Source organism: Lissotriton vulgaris, chromosome 6, assembly GCF_964263255.1.
Source record: "Lissotriton vulgaris chromosome 6, aLisVul1.2, whole genome shotgun sequence".
Classification (NCBI taxonomy): domain Eukaryota; kingdom Metazoa; phylum Chordata; class Amphibia; order Caudata; family Salamandridae; genus Lissotriton; species Lissotriton vulgaris.
The window spans coordinates 696,594,982-696,615,002 of NC_141694.1; the positions used below are offsets into that span (position 1 = coordinate 696,594,982).

The following is a 20,021-nucleotide window of genomic DNA, read 5'->3' on the forward strand; positions in this document are numbered from 1 at the left end:
CGCAGCTCATTGAAACTGACGCATTGCCTCGGCTGCACACTGCATCCTTGACGCCAGCACTTCACATCACAAGACCCATTAGCTGGATTCTATATGACACCACAAGACCTCACAAAGCAGCTTCACCGTATCTTGGAACCAACACCTTGTTTTGGTTGCACAAATATTCTTAGCCTCAGATCCATGCAACGAGTTGCAACCAGGATTTAAGGTACTTTGTTCAGCAAGCCTAACCTGGTCCCTGTAACCAGACCGCACTCCATTGTGGTTGGCCTGAACTTGTGACTTTGCCCTGGTGTGCAACAAACATATATCCATGGTTGGCGCTTTGTGTTTTTGTGCTATTTTACCCTAGAAATTTAAAATGCATTATCCCCAGTGTCCCTTGTTAGATTTATGTTGTTTTGGTCTTGTTTTATTTATTAAAGTCTACTCTATTTTTCTACACCTGGTGTGGGATAATTTTGTGTGGTGCTTTCACTCTTTTACTGTTTGAAATGTTGCACAACCACTTTACACATTGCCTGAAAGTTTAGCCTGACTATTCTGTATCATGTTACCAGAGGGTGAGAACATTTTAATTTAGGGTTGCATGCCTCTTAGTGTAACTGCAACAAATGATTGACGGAATGCTGAATGATTCAAACATTCTACCCCAGTCAAGAGATCTGGGTTAAATCCATAGATCTTTTGCCCACTACACCACCACAGGTTGGACACAGCCATATGCAAATCATTCTTGACCCTATTCCTCATGGGTACAGTCCAGCCTAAACTGCCAAGCCAGGTCCTCCCTGGACCGGACACAAACATCATGGGACCGGTTTCGGGGCATGACACCCCTCATTACCCAGGCTAGCTTCAATCCAGTGGCACAGTGAGCAAGGGACCAACGTCTGAACATACCTATCCCACTTTGGGCAAAAAGTGTAACTGCAACAAATGATGGACGGAATGCTGAATGATTCAAACAGTCTCCCCCAGTCAAGAGATCTGTGTTAAATCCATTGTTTTTTTGCAACCCTTGACCCTGTTCCAGGCAGGTAGCTCCCCATGCCGCGCAGTTCCACCTGTCTGTGCCTGTGTCTGGAGACCAGCTGCTGCTGTGTGTTCGAGGCCCGCCTCCACCCGCAGGCTACCACCTGTGCCTCATCCCTGGGGCCAGTGGTAGGCCTTAGGTTTGCTTTTTGCCTGCTCTTTACTGTTGCTGCCGCTTTTGTAACTGTAATATTTTGTGTGTGTTTTCTCCTTCTCCCTTCATTTCCCCCTGCTTCTTGTGCCCGTTTTGCCTTCTGTCCCATCTCCGGTCCAGTTTTGCCGCTGCTGCTGCATTACCTGTGACCCCGCACACCCGCTCCCATTCGTCCACTCACCCCCTCCCAGCTGATCCTAAATCCCACCTCCCCTTCTTATGGCGGCCACTGGGCGGCCACGCCGGCGACGAGCCTAAGGCAAGCCCGTCTGCGCCCATCCACGCCTGGACCGCACCCAGCATCAGAACCCCTGCCCCCGCGAACACCATTACACACAACTCTGCTACGATGCCAACACCCTCCACGCACTCACACCGGACGAGCACACTCCTGCTTCCAGGCAGCCCCGAAATGCACCCATGGACTTTCTCCTGCCAGAACTGCAACTTCACCAGCAACAGACCCTCCAATCCTCCCACCAGGACAGGACACGACCACCTCAGATGCATACTCCTTAACACCCGCTCCGCACGCAAACACGCCGTCGAACTCTGGGACCTGCTCGACACGTCCTCCCCGGACGTCGCCTTCCTGACAGAGACCTGGATGAACAACTCCTCAGCACCCGACATAGCCATCCCGGAAGGCTACAAGATCACCTGCAGAAACCGCACCAACGGAGTAGGAGGTGGAATTGCCATCATCCACAAGTCCACCCTCAAGGTCTCAACCAACTCCTGGTGACACCCTAAACACCGCCGAACACTTTCACTTCCAGATCCTCACTGATCCCAACACCACCCTCCGAGGAATTCTAATCTACAGGCCCCCGGACCCCGGCCAGAGTTCAGCGACTCCATCGCCGACTTTGTCAGCACACACGCCCTCGTGTCCACGGACTACATCTTCCTCGGGGACCTGACCTTACACCTCGAGAAAAACAATACCACCAACTCCACCACCCTGCTCGCCAACCTCGGACTCAAACAGCTTGTCACGACTCCCACCCACTCCACCGGACACACGCTCGATCCCATCTTCTCCGCAAGCTCCCACATCTCCTTCAGCCACACCACCGAATGCCACTGGACTGACCATCTCTGCGTCCACTTCATCTTCAAGAAGCCCACCCCGCACCACTGCACCCAACAGATTCCCCGCCGCTGCTGGAGTAAAATCACTGAAGACCAACTATACACCGCCCTCGCCCAAAGCCCACCCACAGACCCCACCAATCTGCCGCCGCCACCCGCAACCTCAGACGCTGGATGGAAGACTGCGCCAACACCCTCGCCCCGATCAAGAATCCCTCCAACAGCCACACCAAGACTGCTGGCTGGTTCACCGCAGACCTCCGGACCTCCAGGCAAAACTGCCGAAAGCTGGAGAAGAAATGGCACCACAAACAGACACCAAAGAACCAAGCAGCCCACAAGAACGCCATGTGCCAACATCATCACCTCATCAGTGCCGCCAAAAAGACCTCCTTCAAGGACTGCCTCGACAACAACGCACACAACAGCAAAGAGCTCTTGAACATTGTTAAGGAACTCTCCAACCCCAGCGCCAGCACCAACGACATCCCACCCTCGCAAGACCTGTGCAACTCTCTGGCCTCCTTCTTCCACCGCAAAATCGCACTGACATCCACGACAGCTTCGACAACCAGGCCTCCACCACAGCCAACAACACCTCTGACCCCACGACCTCCACCCACGGCAACCCCCTTCTCACCTGGACCAACATCAACGATGAGGACACCATCAAAATCATGAGCACCATCCACTCCGGCCTCCATCAGACCCGTGCCCCCATCACACCCCACCTCCGCAGCCATCAACATCTCCATCTCCCTGCTCCCGTTGAAGATCATCGAAAAAACTGTCAACAAACAGCTAACCCGCTACCTAGAGGAAAACAACATCCTGTACCCGTTCCAGTCCAGTTTCCGCAGCAACCACAGCACTGAAGCGGCCCTTATCGCCGCCACCAATGACATCAGGGCCCTGCTGGACAACGGCGAGACCGTGGCCCTCATCCTCCTGGACCTGTCAGCCGCCTTTGACACTGTCTGCCACCGCACCCTATGCAACCGCCTCCACGACGCAGGAATCCGAGGCAAAGCACTGGACTGGACCACCTCCTTCCTCTCTGGCAGAACACAGAGCGTCCGCCTCCCTCCCTTCCGATCCAAAGCTACCAAGATCATCTGCGGCGTACCCCAAGGATCCTCCCTCAGCCCAATGTTTTTCAACATCTACATGACCCCACTCGCCCACGTTGCCAGACTGCAAGACCTCAACATCATCTCCTGCGCTGACGACACACAACTGATCCTCTCACTCACCAAGGACCATCTCACCGCCAAAACCAACCTCCACGAAGGTATGAAAGCCGTCGCCGAATGGATGAAGAACAGCCGTCTGAAGCTGAACTCGGACAAGACGGAGGTCCTCATCCTCAGCACCATGCCTTCGGCCTGGGACGACTCCTGGTGGCCGACCGCCCTAGGAGCAGCTCCAACACCCACCGACCATGCACACAACCTGGGATTCATCCTCGACTCTACACTCTCCATGGACAAGCAAGTCAACGCTATCTCATCCTCCTGTTTCAACACCCTCTGAATGCTCCGAAAGATCTACAAGTGGATCCCCACTGACACCAGAAGAATGGTCACCCAGGCCCTCGTCAGCAGCAGACTGGACTACGGAAACACCCTCTGAGCGGGAACCCCGGCCAAGCTGCTAAAACGACTGTAATGCATTCAGAACGCCTCCGCCAGCCAGATCCTCGACATCCCTCACCGCAACCACATCACACCCCACCTGAGAGACCTGCACTGACTTACCGTCAACAAGAGGATCACCTTCAAGCTCCTCACCCACACACACAAAGCTCTCCACAACACCGTACCAGCATACCTCAACAAACGGATCAGCTTCTACATTCCGAACCACCAGCTCTGCTCCGCCGACCTCGTCCTTGCCTCCGTCCCCCGAATCACGAGAGCGACCACCAGCGGCATATCAATCTCCTACCTCTCCGCCAAGTCCTGAAACACCCTCCCCATCCTCCTACGGCAAACCGAAGACCTACTAACCTTCAGGAGCCTACTCAAGACCTGGCTGTTGGAGCAGTAGCAGCACCCCCCGCCCCCTCCCCCCGCCCCCAGCACCTTGAGACCCTCACGGGTGAGTAGCGCGCCTTACAAATGTATTGATTGATTGATTGATTGATTTGCCCACGACGCCACCTAAGTTTGGACCCAGCCATACGCCAATCAATCTTGATCAAGCATCCTAGGACCAGTTTCGGGGTATGTCACCCCTCATCAGCCAGGCTAGGTTGAATCCATTGGTACAGTGAGCAAGGGGCCCCCGTCTCTACATACCCATCCCACTTAAGGTGAAAAGTGTAATTGTAACCAATGATAGAAAGAATGCTGAATGATTCAAACATTCTCCCCCTGTTAAGAGATCTGGGTTAAATCCATCGTTCTTTTGCGAGGGAGGACCTGGCCTGGCAGACGTGGGTCCAGTGCTCTCCAGGCCACTGGAGTCCAGCTAGCCTGGCTGATGACGGGTGAAACCCTGAAACCAGTCCCAGGATGCTTGTTTCCAGTCCAGGGAGGACCTGGCCCGGCAGTTTGGGCTTAACTGTTCCCATAGGAAGCATGGTCAAGACTGATTTGCATATGGCTGGGTTCAAACTGGATTGGCATGGGGAACAAAAAAACTATGGATTGAGGCCCAGATCTTTGTACTGGGGGGAATGTATGACATTGTTCTGCATTGTGTCCATCAATTGTTCTTTTTGTACTTGCATTCCTCTTACCCTGACTAGGATTGTGGTTGCTGCCTGATCAAGGCTCATATCCCAGTCAACCAGTAGCCCAATTTCTAACACTGTCTCTCTGTCCTGGTCCCAGCATGTCAGGGCCCACAAAAGACTAATGTGATGTTCTTTGCTTGTAGTCTGAGGTAGATGCTTTGAAGTGCAAATGGGGCTCTGCACAGCTCCATTCCCATCCTGCCAGGATGGCCCATTCTGCTAAAACTTTATTGTTTGGCTGTCTGTGACGAATACACAAAGGCCAACTGTTAACTATATGTAGTCACGTGACAGAGGAACATGTTGCAGACACCAAATAGTTAGGATGAAAAAAATGCCGACTTTCTAAAGCTTTTTGTGATGGGGAGTGATCCCATTGCGGTAATAGGGGCCGAGAATCAGACTTATGTATTAAAATATGTATACCCCTACATCATAAATTAATCTTCCTTTACGGTACAAGAGACCACGTTATTACTACGTGTCTCATTCATCCATGACGATTTCTTATTATTTCATGTACTTTTACCTGCTTACCCTCACACACCAGTAACATTAAACAATGAGTCATAACCATGCATGTTTAAGAAAAAAGGTATGTATATAACCCAAACACACAAATGTAATAGTTCCACGTGTCTCTTTCTAAGGGTATCTTTACTTCAGAACCCACCACAAATCAAATGTATAATGTGAGACAATACAAACAACGTACAGGAATACATTTACATAAACATCACATGAAGTACATGACATACATTCAATGCAACAGTACTACATGCTACAACATACTGACTTGTTTTTTAACATATACAAGTGTCAACATATATATTCACATGTAGTGGTCCTTTAGAAAGGGACCAACAGAAACCACTGGATGATAAGTTCATACTGATGGGGACCTCTTGTTACCCTCAGCGTTCAGGTCCTAAATTACCATATGGGCTTAGGTGTTCGGAGTTGAAATCTTTGATTTTTGGAGGTGCCAATACTTTCCAGGACCTGCCCATGTCTCTACTTGTCTTTGGGAATAAATCCCTCCCGGGCACTTATGTATATACACCAACGTGAACTTTTTAAGGAGGTCTTCCTCAGGGCAGGTTATGTACATATGCGGGACACATGCATGAGCTTCCTGGAATCTCCACCATAAGGGTTGTTGGGTGCGGAAAAGGATCATCTCTTTGAGGAATAATTATTGAATTTAATAAGGTAACCCAATGTGATCCTAAGAGAGCGATAGGCCTCACAGTGGTGAAAAACAAATGTGTTAATTTGTTACTACCAGGACCTAAAAAACATTATCGTACATGTCCATATTTTTGAATCCAGTGGACCCTACCCTAAAGGCTGTTTAGGGCCTACCTGAGAGGTGATTTATATGTATTAAAAAGGGAGTTATAGAAGTGGCAAAAAGTGTATTTTGCCAGGTCGAATTGACAGTTTAAAACTGGACACAGGCTGTAATTACAAGCCGGAGACATGTTTTAAGGGGCTACTTAAGTGGGTGGCACAATAAATGCTACAGGCCCACTAGCAGCATTGCATTTACCAGCCCTGGGTATATGGTATACTACACTACTAGGGACGTATAAGTAAATTAAATATACCAATCAGGTGTAAGCCAATTTTACCATGCTTTAGGGAGTGAGCACAAGCATTATAGCACTGGTTAACAGTGATACAGTGCAGAGAGTCCAGAGGGTTTAAAAAACAGGAGGGTTGAAGGCAAAATGTTTGGGGGTGACAATGAAGAGAAAGCCAAGTCCAAAACATTGTCACTGTTTTATGGCTTTCTCTTCTACTGTATTTCTTTTTATGCTCGTGTTCAAAGTTAATGTCTGATGATGAACAAAAAGTGCTTATACCCAAATATGAGTTCCTTCCAAGGAGTGCCACCAGCAACCACGGCCTCATATTAAGCACTGGTGCTCTGTATCAAAATATTTGTCATATGAACTCCTGGTGGGCTGACGTATTTGCTGCAAATGTATTAGTGAGGAGAACTTATTTTGGAAACGTTGGCTCGGCAGACCCATTCTACGAGCAGCAACAGTGCTTGGGTTGCACCTCGGAAAGCTGCCCTATGTACTTGAACTATATTGATATATATGTGTGTGTATCTGTGTGTGTATATATATATATATATATATATATTTTTTTTTTTTTACACACACACACACACGTGTTTCATGCTGTATGGATTATTCAGCACAAATGCTGACATATTAGGCTCATGCAAATTCATAACAGTGCAACTTAGAATACACTTCTATATTAATAATTTTCTGTATGTTCAACATAGACAGAGGTAAACGCTTGTGGCTTTGCACCTTGAAACTATGAGCAACTTTACACCCATTAGGTATCCTCAGTGGCGTAGAAAGGTCAGGTGGTACCTGGTGCGGAACATTTCTTGTCACCCCTGGCTTGACAAAATGGCAAAAAATATGTGTTTAAAACACATATATTTGCCATTTAGTCAAGCCAGGGGTGACAAGTGTGATCACTGAGGGGGTGACAAAATGGCAAAAATATGTGTTTAAAACACGTATTTGTGCCATTTTGTCACCCCCCTCAGTGATCACACTTTACACCCCTGGCTTGACAAAATGGCACCCGGGGCGGCCGACACCACCTGGACCCCCTTCCTACGCCCTTGGGTATCCTCAGACGGGTCTGAAAGTTCTTGTGCGCTGTCAACTCATACTGTTTAGTGAAACATATGCACTTCAGTCTCCTTTATACAGTACAACTACACGTATAAAAGGACACATGATGTATAAAATTATTAAAATTCAATAAAATATATGAAATTATTTTTCACATATTTGTTGCACAAGTGAGGACAAAAACGAGAGGACATTAAATGATCTTCAGGGGGTTCGCATAAGCTATGAACATAGAAGACTGCTGTATTTGGAGGTGGGTGAAAGAAGTGGTTTTAAAATGTATTTCTTTAGTTCACACCTGCGAATCTGTCTGTGAAAAAGAAATTAGATTCTGCTCACCGCTTCCACGTTCCTGAGCTGGGATCGGAGTTTCCCCTGCTTGATAGTTTCTCTCCAGGTTCCAAGTGCTTTCAGCTTGCAAAGCAGCTCCTCCAGCCTACAGTTCTCGTCTCGCAGGGTCTGGAGCTCTTTGTGCTAGCAAGAAGAGATGGGCGTCAGAACACAGATACATTCATAGTACAAAGGACAGAAAGACATCTTGGAAGTGTCCCTTCCTATTGACTCCTCTCCCATCTTCCTTCTCACACGTCATGTGATTGACGTCCTTATACAGATGGGAATTACTTACCTTAGCTCTAAATTGAACTTAAAAAAACAAATATATATACCCATTCCCTAACTTAGTTTCCACCACCTCACTGGGGGTCATAAAGAGAGACTCCTCCTAACGTACTTCCTGAAAAACCAAGCACTGCGGTGGCCCTGTGGTCAAAACCAACCGGATAGTAGGGGCAGGTATCTAGGACTGTGACGAGGAAGACTGGGACTTAGAGTAATGAAGATAACTGGTAAGTAATCGAGGCACTGCTTCTGTCAAGTTGTAATGTTTGTAATGCCAACACTTGCTCCTTGCCAGTTTAAGATCACCCCCCCTTGCCTGTCTGACTATGCTTAATACCATGACTAGAGATACTGCATTTAACACAATATCAGACCTTTAACAGGTGTGATGTCATTTGTGAGACATTTGAAAATTCTGCCATCCTCAGCTGGAATTTACTGAACGCTGCAGTGTCTGGGATCCAGTGTTAAGGAGCAGCAATTCTCCCAATTCAATACTCTAGTAAACATCCTCCTTATGAGGTGTATTCTCCATTTCTATTGTAGTTTTCCAGAACAACCTTAGCTAATATTTTATATCCCATTATTCAGTTAAGCCCCTAGTATTGAGCACAGACTCCCTAACACAAACTTCAGTTGTTGGTGATAAAGAGGTGTACCTTATAAACACCTGCAGGTCCAATATCTGTTTGGCTTGCCTGCTCGCTGGATGTCTGTGTGCGCCCTTCATCTAATTGGACTCACAGTGCCAACAAAAAAATAGTATTTGCTCATTTCTTCAATATGTTTAAAAGCAAAGGAAACATTTTGCATTTCTTAGATCAATATGACAGGAATATGCATTTGATAGCGATTCACTGTGGATTAAGCATAATGCTGCTCAGTGAGGCCACACCTATGTCAATAATTGCTATTCTATTTTGTACGAAGCATATTAATGGGAAAAAACTGTATACCAGCTAGAAAAGGCTTTCCTGCAAGGAATCTCATGCATATTACCCAGGAAATAAAACAATGGTGCCACCTCCTTAATAATGAACAATAAAAGAAAATGGATTTTCTAGGTTTAACAATTGTAAGAAGAAATACTAATAATCCAAGAATGGGCAAAGGATCATGATTGTATCTCACTGGACAAAGGGTATAGCTCAGGTCGCAACTGCACCAGCAAGTAGATTCCCTAGTTAAACCACTCTCAGAAAAGAGAATAATCACATGGTCAACTCCTACTTACCTCATCATCCCTTCGCATTCCAGCACCTTTGATACTGTAATGCAAGCTCCATCCCTTTTAGATAAGCATCCCATTATTCAAGCTTTTTCCCTTTTTATAGTATCCTACCAATTTTGCCTACTGAAAGGGTTCCTATGCACTTTTCACATCCTGTTCTTTTGGTGCTCTGGACTTTTTATTTTAGGTTTGTCCAATTCAAGCTGCGAGGGTGCGACTCGTTCAAGAGGAGTGTGAGAAGTTAGCCTGGCATATGCTGTCCACTATTCTAGTGGGCACCCTGCACCAGTCCAAATGACCCTTATTAATGGTAGGTTAAAAGACAACCTATATAGAAAGCTATCCTAGTGGTAGCTGTGGAGAGCAGCATTCAGGCTAAGTCTTGAAGGAATGTAAAGCAGCTTGTTTTACCAGTCTATAATCCCATGAATGACCAAATGAAAGGAGAACCACACCAGGTATATATATAAAATATATGTATTCATTCTAAACACATTCCTCTATTCTCTTTATGAGGATAGAAGCAAAAGTACATACAGTAAACTTATTTAGCACACAGTAAATTAGCACAATATATGGTTAGCCCTAGGGGCGTACCAAACCATATACTAAGAAAGTGGTATAAGAACCATGATAGACATAAAGACCATGCCTAGGGCCTGTAGAACCGCTGGGGCAACCAGGAACCACCCAAGGTAGTGACACAGGGAACCCACGGGGATGCATGCAGTGTCTAAACACAGCAGCGAATCACCATCGACTTCAATGGAGAAAGTTGCAATTCGAATTTTAAAGATTAGAGACACTTAGAAGTGGACTTGGAGCAAACCCCTTTTGAACTAGGCAGTTCTAGATTCTGTACCCACGGGAGCACCGGAGTACTCGAGTTACCTCACCCAGGGAAGCCGGGTGCACAAGTGTATTTTCGTGTCGGGTTTCATTGCCGTTTTATATAGCGAGCTGCTGAAAAATGCTGCAGTAGCAGACCTGTGGTGCCATTTTGGAAGGATTCCCAGGGGTGTCATAATACATGTTTCAGCCACTGGTAGGCCTCTGGGGTTACTATGCCCTAAGATACCATATACTAGGGACTCACAAGGGTAATCCAGTAACCAATCTGGAGTGTTCCCTAAAGTACATGCAATCAATTTTAGAGAGGAAAGATGATAGGCTGGGGCCCTCAATAGCAGGATAACAGCCAAACCAAGTCAAAAACCATCAAAACACCAAAAAAGTGGGGGCAACCATGTAGTCAGATTCCACCTTCCTACAAGGAGTATCACATAAGTATGTGGGGATTAAACTTGTTTTCTTTTACTTCTGTTTTTTTAGTCCCCGGTGTGTGGGCCATTAATAATGTGTACCACACAATTGTTATTAGTAACATTTGGTGTAAGGGCCGCGTATAGAGTTAATCTTTTAACCGTGCAGTGCATTATTTTAGTGGTGATGTGGCCTTTGAAGCAATTGTAAATATGACAAAAGATTTTTGTGGAACAAGGCCCGTATAATAGAATGTTTTAAAAGTGTGGAGAGATTGGCTTCAGTTCATGGCGACCACAAAAGAAGGCTTATTTTCTGTCTTATGCTGATATAAGATGGCTGGAGCATGGGGTTGTAATTAGGAACATAATTTCATTATCAGTCTTATTTTCCCTGAAAAAGTAGACAAAGGATGAACTTCTTTCTTATTAAAGACCTAAAGCACACTAGACAGCCATCGTTTTGGTGGTGGAATTTAGTAGAGCAGAGATTGGCTATGTTAGTAAATAAAAACATTGTACGTAGTTGGTAATAAATAAAAGGAAACTGTGTAAGGAATCTTTCCTTTGCTTTTTGAAAGTGTCAGTGTTTTTTAGAATGCTTACAAAGGACACAGAATAAGACAATAGGAAGGAAAGTTCCTTTATTTGTTTTCAGGTATATTTCTGGGACTCCTAATGAGGGACTTTATGAGGTATTTAGGGAGCTGGATCTCAAATGTTTTTGTCATTACTTGGGAAGCAACACACACAAGCAATAGTATACTTTGTCTCCTTATTCTAGAGAGGAGCAGAAACATGGAGAAATAAAACATGTTCCCAGAGGCAGGCAGTTACTACCTGTTTTCAGAGACACATTCAGGAGTTGGTCAAATCTATTTCTAATTCTTGGAATACTGAGTAGGTTCTCTTGCTTCTAACCATGACTCTCCAAGTTCCTCTTTGGATTCACCATTTTCAGTGTCTTCCACAGAGTTTAATTGTTGATCTATTCCTGGCAAACATAGTCAAAAAGCGGTAATTATTGAGGATGCATTGGCATCTAACCCAGCTGATATAAAAACTGATCTCTTTTAGAAGACCATATGCTATATTTAAACTTTTAATGAGGGCTGAGATATACCCTGTGTGTGCTTTTCTATCTTTAGTAAAAGATTTTTAGTCGATCCATGAGGGTGAAGATTGTTCTTCTTCCCTTCTGATAGAATGTTTGATGGTTTCAAGAGGTGTGATTCCAACAAAACATCATTTATGGTTGAGAGGCTTGCAGGAGGATATCAACATAATGCATGTTTGATGAGGATGCCTTTGACGTGGAACACATTTTTTGATGAGGAACTAGAAGCAGTTTTATATAGATCTTTTAAGAATCAAAAGGACACTCAACGCTTCTAGTATCATCCCAAATATTGTGATTTTGATGAAAACATATGAATGATCATGTCGCTAGCAATATGATCAAATGGCAAATCATATTTATTTTCAAGCTGGAAGAGGCCAGCTACCACAGTTAATGAGAAGTACAGATAGTTGTCTTAACTCTGCCGGGATTCTCTAGCAGTCAGATCCAGGAGGACGCAGCCTGTTTTTTTTTAAAGATATTTGTAGAAATTCAGTAATCTACAACTCAGTTATAGATGTAGTGTCAGAAGGGTATACAATACATTGTACATGAATAAGTCATGATTCAAGTGCTATTAGAATTTGAGGACTATGGGATAAGAGAAATTCTCTGACATTTTGAAAAAACAAAGTCACTGATTTGAATGAAATCCATAATTGCAGTACCCTATCAAGATTGAAGATCCGGACGGTCCCCAATAGTGTGTTTTTGCTCACCAAAAGTTCAGGAATGTTCATACTGTAAATAGACTTAACTGTTGTAAATCATTCAAATAATTGTGTGACTTAAATCCACTTCAAAATGAAAACCCTACTTCAAATTCTGCCATTGTTGTATCACACAGATCATTTTTAATGTCAACAGATCTTCAGGATGCAGATCTTCACATTCCATTCGCTGCAGGCGGGATGTGACTTTGGGTTAGCTGCCTCTACTTTGAAATTACACTCAACAGCAGTTTTAGATTCCTTTGAAATGATTTGTTATCAATAGAATACATAATCCTGTCTATTGAATGGAATTTCATTTTTGAAGCCAAAGGTAAAAGATCTTGCTCCAGCTTTTGATCTTCCAGTTGATGTTTGAGCCTCATTGTGGGTATTCTCATCAGGTGCAATAACAATTGCTTACATGTTTGAAAAATTAGGCTCCTTTAAATGACTTCACATTCCAATCAGAAGAATTATCAAACGTTCCTGAGGTTTTGTACAGGAGACAACATTGGTAGTTTCAGGTTCTCCCATTTGGTCTGTAAGCATCACTTTGAGCAGTCCCAAAGCCTATCTTACCAGCAGATGGAATTCAAGACCAGCTATACTTAGACAATATGCTGGTTCACTTGCCTTCTAGTGATCAGGCTCTCAAGGATTTTTAAAGGACGCTTCTACTTCTCCAGAATCATGTTTTTTGATCAACCAGAAAAAGTTCATATATAATCTACTCAGAATCTACATTAGATGGAGGTGTGGATTTAGATGGATGTTGGAATGGTGTTCATTCATCATGACAGGGCGTGCAGACTTCACCAGAGATTCTTCCAGCTGCTCCAAAACAAATTGGCTAAGGCCAAGGAATGACGTCAAGTACAGTAAGGTATTTTGAGCAATATTCTGGAGGTTCAAGTATTTCTTTATTTTATGCACAGAGGATATTACAACTATTTTAACTTGTTATATTTGTGTACTTTTCTTCTTTGTGGTAGGTTAGGCAGATCTGCTCTCTGGTAATGCATATCCTACGGTTTTGGGTTCCAGTATAAGAAAATCTTAACAAAAGGACTTCTGGTTACTCGGAAAATTAACTGTTTTCTGCTTCGGTGGTTGAGCATGAACAATATTGCAGAAGGGATTTCACTTTTATCTAAGGGTCCAGTGATAATGAGCACGGATGCCAGAGCAGGATAGAATGGGAGGACACACTACAGACAATCGCAACTGTAGGCATGTAATCATGTGCTTAGAGAAGACATTCCCCCAACTGGAGGGAAAAGAGAGCAGCCTGGGAAGCTATTTGGGCTTTATACCTTCGGATTCAGCAAGTCTATTTGGTTATACAAACAGACAATTATAACAACCAAGCCGTGTTTAAAGTTTCAGTTTAGGAAGGGATTCTGGTCCAGTTAATGTTTTAGACCCTGTAATGGAGTAAGCATCATCTACAATCTTTCAGAGCAGTTCATATCATGGAGATAGACAATTTAAAGGAAGGCAGCTTGAGTTGAGTGTTTCCTTTGTCTTAGAATTTCCTTCTGGTGTTCCCAGTATTCAGCAAAATGTGTCAAAAGGTTCATATTCCTAACAGTAGTACTGTTTGACAGTCATCACAACAATCCAATCCTTTGGTTTTTTCAAGGTTGCTAGAGCTACAGGTAATTGGGATGGATGCTCTACTGAGTCCATGATCAGAGAAACAACTGTATGTATTTCCCCGGATTCCTTTTGCTCCAAAAATGATGGCAAAGCTCTAGAAGGACAGGGCTCAAGTAGTAGCAGTCCTCTTTATTGCCCAAGGAGGGTGTGGTGTCGCTTTCTCCAGAGCTTGACAGCAGCAGAGGAATGGTTGATTCCAATGATCCCTTGCCCTCTACATCTGGAGGTGTTGGTATGTATGGTGAGAGGAGAGGGATTATGAATGTAGATTTACAATTAATCGGTACCACAAACGTCTATGACCATCTTTGGACCTTTTTCTGCAAATCGTACACACCAAGAGAACTAGTTGTCAGTCACTGTACTCTAGAGTTAATCTTACAATATTTGCAGGAGGGATTTTATTTTGGTTTAGATGGCTCTCCCTTGAAATTACAATTAACAGCAATATTAGATGCTCTTGAAATGATATAGCATCAATAGAATATAAAATCTAATTTAATTTCAATGTTATGGCCAAAGTAAAAGATCTTGTTCCAGCTTGGGATCTTTCACTTGACTTTCTTCATCTTTTAAGGTTTTAAAAAAAGTATCAGAAAAATATCTACCATCAAAGGTATTCTTTTTAGCAGTAATGAAGATTGCTCACCAGGAAGGAGAATTAGGCTCCTTTAACTTTCCTCCTTCTTACTTTAGAATCTTTGAAGACCGTTAGGTTTTGCAGTTGGGTGCCAGGAAAGTTAAATTCTCTTTTCAGAAGGGAACATGAAGTCATTCTCGAAACCTTGTGTCCAATCCAGGATTTGATCATGAAAAGCAATTAAAATCCCTAGATATAGCAAGAGCAGTAAAGATTTACTGGAACAGGTCTTTTGAATATGGACAAATGTACAATATTTTTGGTAATTTTGGCACACCAACAACAAGTCCTCAATTTCTACTTTGGGCCATAAAATGAAAACAGCAATTTCTTTGGCTTATGCTAAGGCTGGTTTGGAGTTTCTAGGTTCCATCCAGTTATGATCTGCTCTGAACTTAGCAGCATATTGAGAAGAATTGTGAGGTCCCACGATGTCAGAGATCTGCAAGACTGCCAAATGGGCTAACTCTGCCACCTTTATTACACATTATAGAATAGGTGAAGCCCAAAGTTCCGAGATGATTTTTGGTACTAGCATATTGACAGAAACCGAACATGTAGATCCATAACTATCCTTTGTCTTTTTTGTCATTGATTTTCTCAACAGTAGTAATGTAAAAGTAAAGATAAAAGGAGTTCTTTGCTTGTAATGTGTAGCGTGTCTTATATTGTCCTTGTTTAGTTTCAATGTTTTTTATTAGAATTATTTGAACATCAAAAATGTAGGTGGGCAAATCCACCAGACATATGTAGAAATAAGCAATCCCCCTCGCCTTCACACCTCCTTGAGTCATCTCCTGTTTTGCACTCTATTCAAGCCAATGGCATTTTACTCCTCCATATCTCATGATTCTAGTCTGGGTCCAATGGCGATTGACCTCGTCCAAAAGTCACAGGGCCTGTAGCATACATTCCAACATTTTAGAAGAAGAAAGTGGGAAATCTAAAAAAAAATATTGGGAGAATGTATTTCCTTCATTGACTTCTATCGAAGCAGAGACAGTTTCAGGCGGGAGACAGCCAAAATAAGGCCCCTTTTATACTTTAAAAATCCGGAGTCTCCTGCCTGAATCAGGTCAATTAGCACGTATACTGTAGCCTACTCGGTAATGTTAGGTCTCTACTACCATAATTGAAGAATGAAAGAACTGGTTCTACATTTTTAGTAAATATGATTGTTTCATTTTTAAGTCCTATGCTATTTTTTCATTAGCAAGCAATTGTCACAGTCTCTGAAGCCAAAGTTCCACAGTATGAATCATACCTTTGTCCCATAGTCCCAAGATTGTTTGTTTGGCTGCCAATAGTAAGTGAAAGGCTCATTTTCCCCTAGTTGAAGGAAGGGGATATGCACCCTCTATCGAGGATACCAGGATGACAGAATCTGTGCTCTTGTCAAGGTCCATGTTCTTTATTTCTGTTATGATGGGTAGTATTGACCGCCTGAAGCCTTCAAATTTGGGACATATAATATAGTGCCTGGGTCTCTGCATTGTCTCATTTTTTCCATAGTATTTAGACTTGTGGAAGTGTAGTTCCCTCTAATTTTATAAAGTGTTTCTCTAACCTGCATATGGTGTGTGAAATTATTAGTAGAGGTAAAAATAGCCTCCCATTGTTTCTGATCTAGTTGAGCAGCCAAATCTCTTTCCCAGCAGGTTCGATATGAAAGTGTTGAGTTAGGACTTTGAAGTAACTTCTCCAAAGTAGGGAGTAGGCATATTGCCGTCTCTCTAACTTATGGTTGGGAGACCCAGTGTCTCAGTTGTAGGAAATAATATCTTTATCTAGCACCCAGGTGGCGGTTTTAATTTCCTCAAATGGAAATATTATTATCTTGTGTTAGAGCCAAACAGCATTCCCTGGCTATCCAATCTTAGAGGTACTGCCTGTCAAGTCCCAGGGTGAAATCTGCTATGCTGACCACTAGGCTTATAAGTGAGTGGTGTGTGGTGTAAACCTTGTGTCAAGTTAAGCAGTCCCAGGTTTTTACAAGTGACTGTGTAGGTTACGGCATCTTTTTAGCTTTGAAATACATAGGATTTCCGCCAGAGGGCCTGAAGTAAGTCTATGCTCTAATATTTACCATACTTTATTTGTCTTTCCCTTGAGCCTATCTATTACATATTACATCTTAGCTGCTTCATAATAGCAACACAGGTTTGGTATGCCCAGGTCTCCCTGCTCTGGCTTAGCTCAACAGATGTACTTATGCAATCATGTTTTTATCCCTTCCCATCTAAAGCTGTTCCAGACCTCTTGTTTGTTGAGTGTAAGTGAAAGATTTTGGAATATATAAAGAATTTTGGGAGGATGTTAATTTTAAATAATACAATTCTGTCTAGCTATGAGAAAGATGCGTAATTACTAAAATTACTTCAGACATTTTTTGCCTAGTATTGATGTTTTATTGTGGTGAAATTCATCTGTGAACATAAGATTTTCATACATGTGTTGTGTACCTTTTATGCACATTGTACTGGTTGAACTACTTCTTATTTTGATCTCATTTGTCAAGGAACAACCACTATGCAGTTATTGAAAGTGGTAAATAACTTACAGTGGCCAAATTTTCTTTCAATGTGTTGTCATCTTTAGTGGCACCAAATTTCTTCTTTAAGTCAATAATGTTGTCCAAACTCTCTTTCCGCACATCACTGATGAGCTCACACACCTTCTTGTGCATGTCGATGTGGTATTCATCCAATCTTGACTGAAAAAAACAAAAATACCAAGGAATACTTAATACATGAGAACTACATTTATAATGGACAGTAGAGAAGATAGTTCAATTCATTTGATGACTACCACTGAATTCTGTCTTTTTGCAGTTATCCTAATTTTACATTTTGAATCTAAATAAACGGATTAATAACAAATAAAACCATTTATCAATATTTTCTCACCTGATTTAAGCAAGGATGTTATAGCGATCCCAGAGAGAAAGCCATGTTAGATATATATCTCATATAATTGTTATAAGAAATCACAATCATAGGTCACTGTGAACCCAGACCAGGCAACTCACCCGCTTCTGAAGCCAAACAACTGACATTTTAAGAAAGGATGCCCTTAGAAATGGAAGAGCTCTGCAGAGATTACAAAAAAACTCACATGTTGCCCTTAGACATGTTAAATAATAAAAGGGGGTGTGTAAGGGAAATATTTATTGACCTGGCATTGCTACAGTCCCTAGATATAGTGAAACAACAATTAGTGGCAATGGGTCAGGGATAACACAAGCTATCTGAAAAAAATGTACATTTATATTAGGATACAATCCAAGAATCCCAGGTATTCATGGTGAAAAATTGTGTTCCCATCAGATACCCATCCTGTCCGCCCTACATCATTTGGGATCCTTCACCCGAAGGAAGTGGAAACATGTCCACTATGGATTAGGTAGATTGTAGCCTAATCTTGTGGGAGGATACAGAGATGTGATGAAGGAAGAGTAGTATCAGGGGGTAAACTGACTAGCAGTGCAAAGAAATGTGCTATGTGCAAAAAAATATATGTGAATAAGTTAATATTGGGTTGCAGGAATAGAAAAAGAACTTTAATAGGATCCTACCCACACCCAAAGTTAAAAAACATGGCGAAGTAGTGTAACAAATAACTACTTAGGTGTTACCGAGGTCGACATGTTTCTGCAGTATAGTAGGGTCTAGGGATCCCTTTCTGCTTCTTCAGGACCTTTACAAAAAAATTGCTACTGCTGGTGTGCAAGACGTAGTGATTTATAGTATAAAATCATATCACCTAAAATCGCCCATGGAGATAATCCAGATGGTCAGGGTATCCTATTGGACAAACAAACACACAAAAAACATACAGTTAATGACGATAGCTTGTGAGGAAAAACGAATTTCTCGTGAGAAATTTATCATGCCAAATAATACTGGTCGATAGTTGCTAAATAATCAACTTAATCATTCAAATCAAAATGATGATGTGAAAAGGATAACACTGTACCCACTCGCCCATGATATGGGGAATGAACTCTCCACCTCACCCGGCTACAGCTCAGGTAGAAATGAAGCACCGCTCTATTGAAAAGAGAAAAGAAGAAACACTATAGAACGAGGAAGAGCTAAGGAGCTAATAGCTAGACACGCCCTGTCTCAGCAGGATCATTCATTTCTGTAAGGTATGCCATGATATTCTGCAGCAATCATCAGCGCCTACCCTGCGCTATTTAAAAATTAATAAGGAAGGTTGCATTTGTCGGCTATTTTGTAAAGTACCAACACGAAAATGCTATTAGCGTTACATGCACCTTCGTTATGCTGATATTCTGAAACATATGCATTTGAAGAGTTGGCCGTGAGAAAAGTTACCTATAAAACCCAGATTGTTTGTAGACCAAACAGAGCGTTGCCTGATTCAAAGGACATTGCATCCGCACAGACGCAATGCTGCCGCCGTGTCAATGCAAGTCGGTTAAGGCTGCAGTGCCTGCAGAATGAACGCTATGAGCACATCTGACTAGGGACGTGGTTGATATCCCGTCTCCTCTAAAAGCGCTTACCTGGCCGTCGGTACTCCTGACATCCGTCTAGGCTGTCAAGTGGGAGGTACCGAGACGGACAGGAAGCGTACTTTTAAACTCTATTGGCGAACAGCGGTATTGATCATGTGACCGCCGATTCTTCGTGCTAAAATACCGCTAAGTTGCTGGGAACTATAGTCTGTCTCTATACTCTAGTTCTCACAACAGAAATGGAAGAAACACTTCGATAATTCTGTCCGTGAGTCAACAATATTATTTATAGGAGAAAGACTAGCGCCAAAACTTAGTCTGGTTATGTAAAGAAAATTAAAGAGAAAGCATTAGTCTTTAAGGCTCAACAGCTAGCTGCAGTCCGATCGTGTAATTATACATATTTCGCGCTGCAATGCTGCTGGGAGAGGTAGTTTCTCTGTATGCTCAATACCACCATGTCTAGAGTAAACACTGGAGAATTTATATGCCAACCTTAGATCTTAGTCTATGGAGACGGGATTATTCGCAATAGCCAGCATGCTCTCTGGTTAAGAATTTTCCTTTAAAGAAACAACAATAATGCAAAGCAT

The 20,021-nt window shown here is 43.0% G+C and overlaps 1 protein-coding gene across 1 annotated transcript in view; it reads right to left on the bottom strand.

Annotated features, from left to right (window-relative positions):
* The window catches only part of LOC147707857 (uncharacterized), a 910,329-nt gene that overhangs the window by 176,515 nt on the left and 713,793 nt on the right, over nt 1-20,021 (bottom strand). Inside the window, exons 41-42 of the mRNA XM_086925682.1 lie at nt 17,506-17,658; nt 8,039-8,173 (exon numbers count right to left, since the gene is read on the bottom strand). Of these exons, the coding sequence (XP_086781808.1) occupies nt 8,039-8,173; nt 17,506-17,658 (288 nt within the window). The remainder of the gene's footprint in view (nt 1-8,038; nt 8,174-17,505; nt 17,659-20,021) is intronic.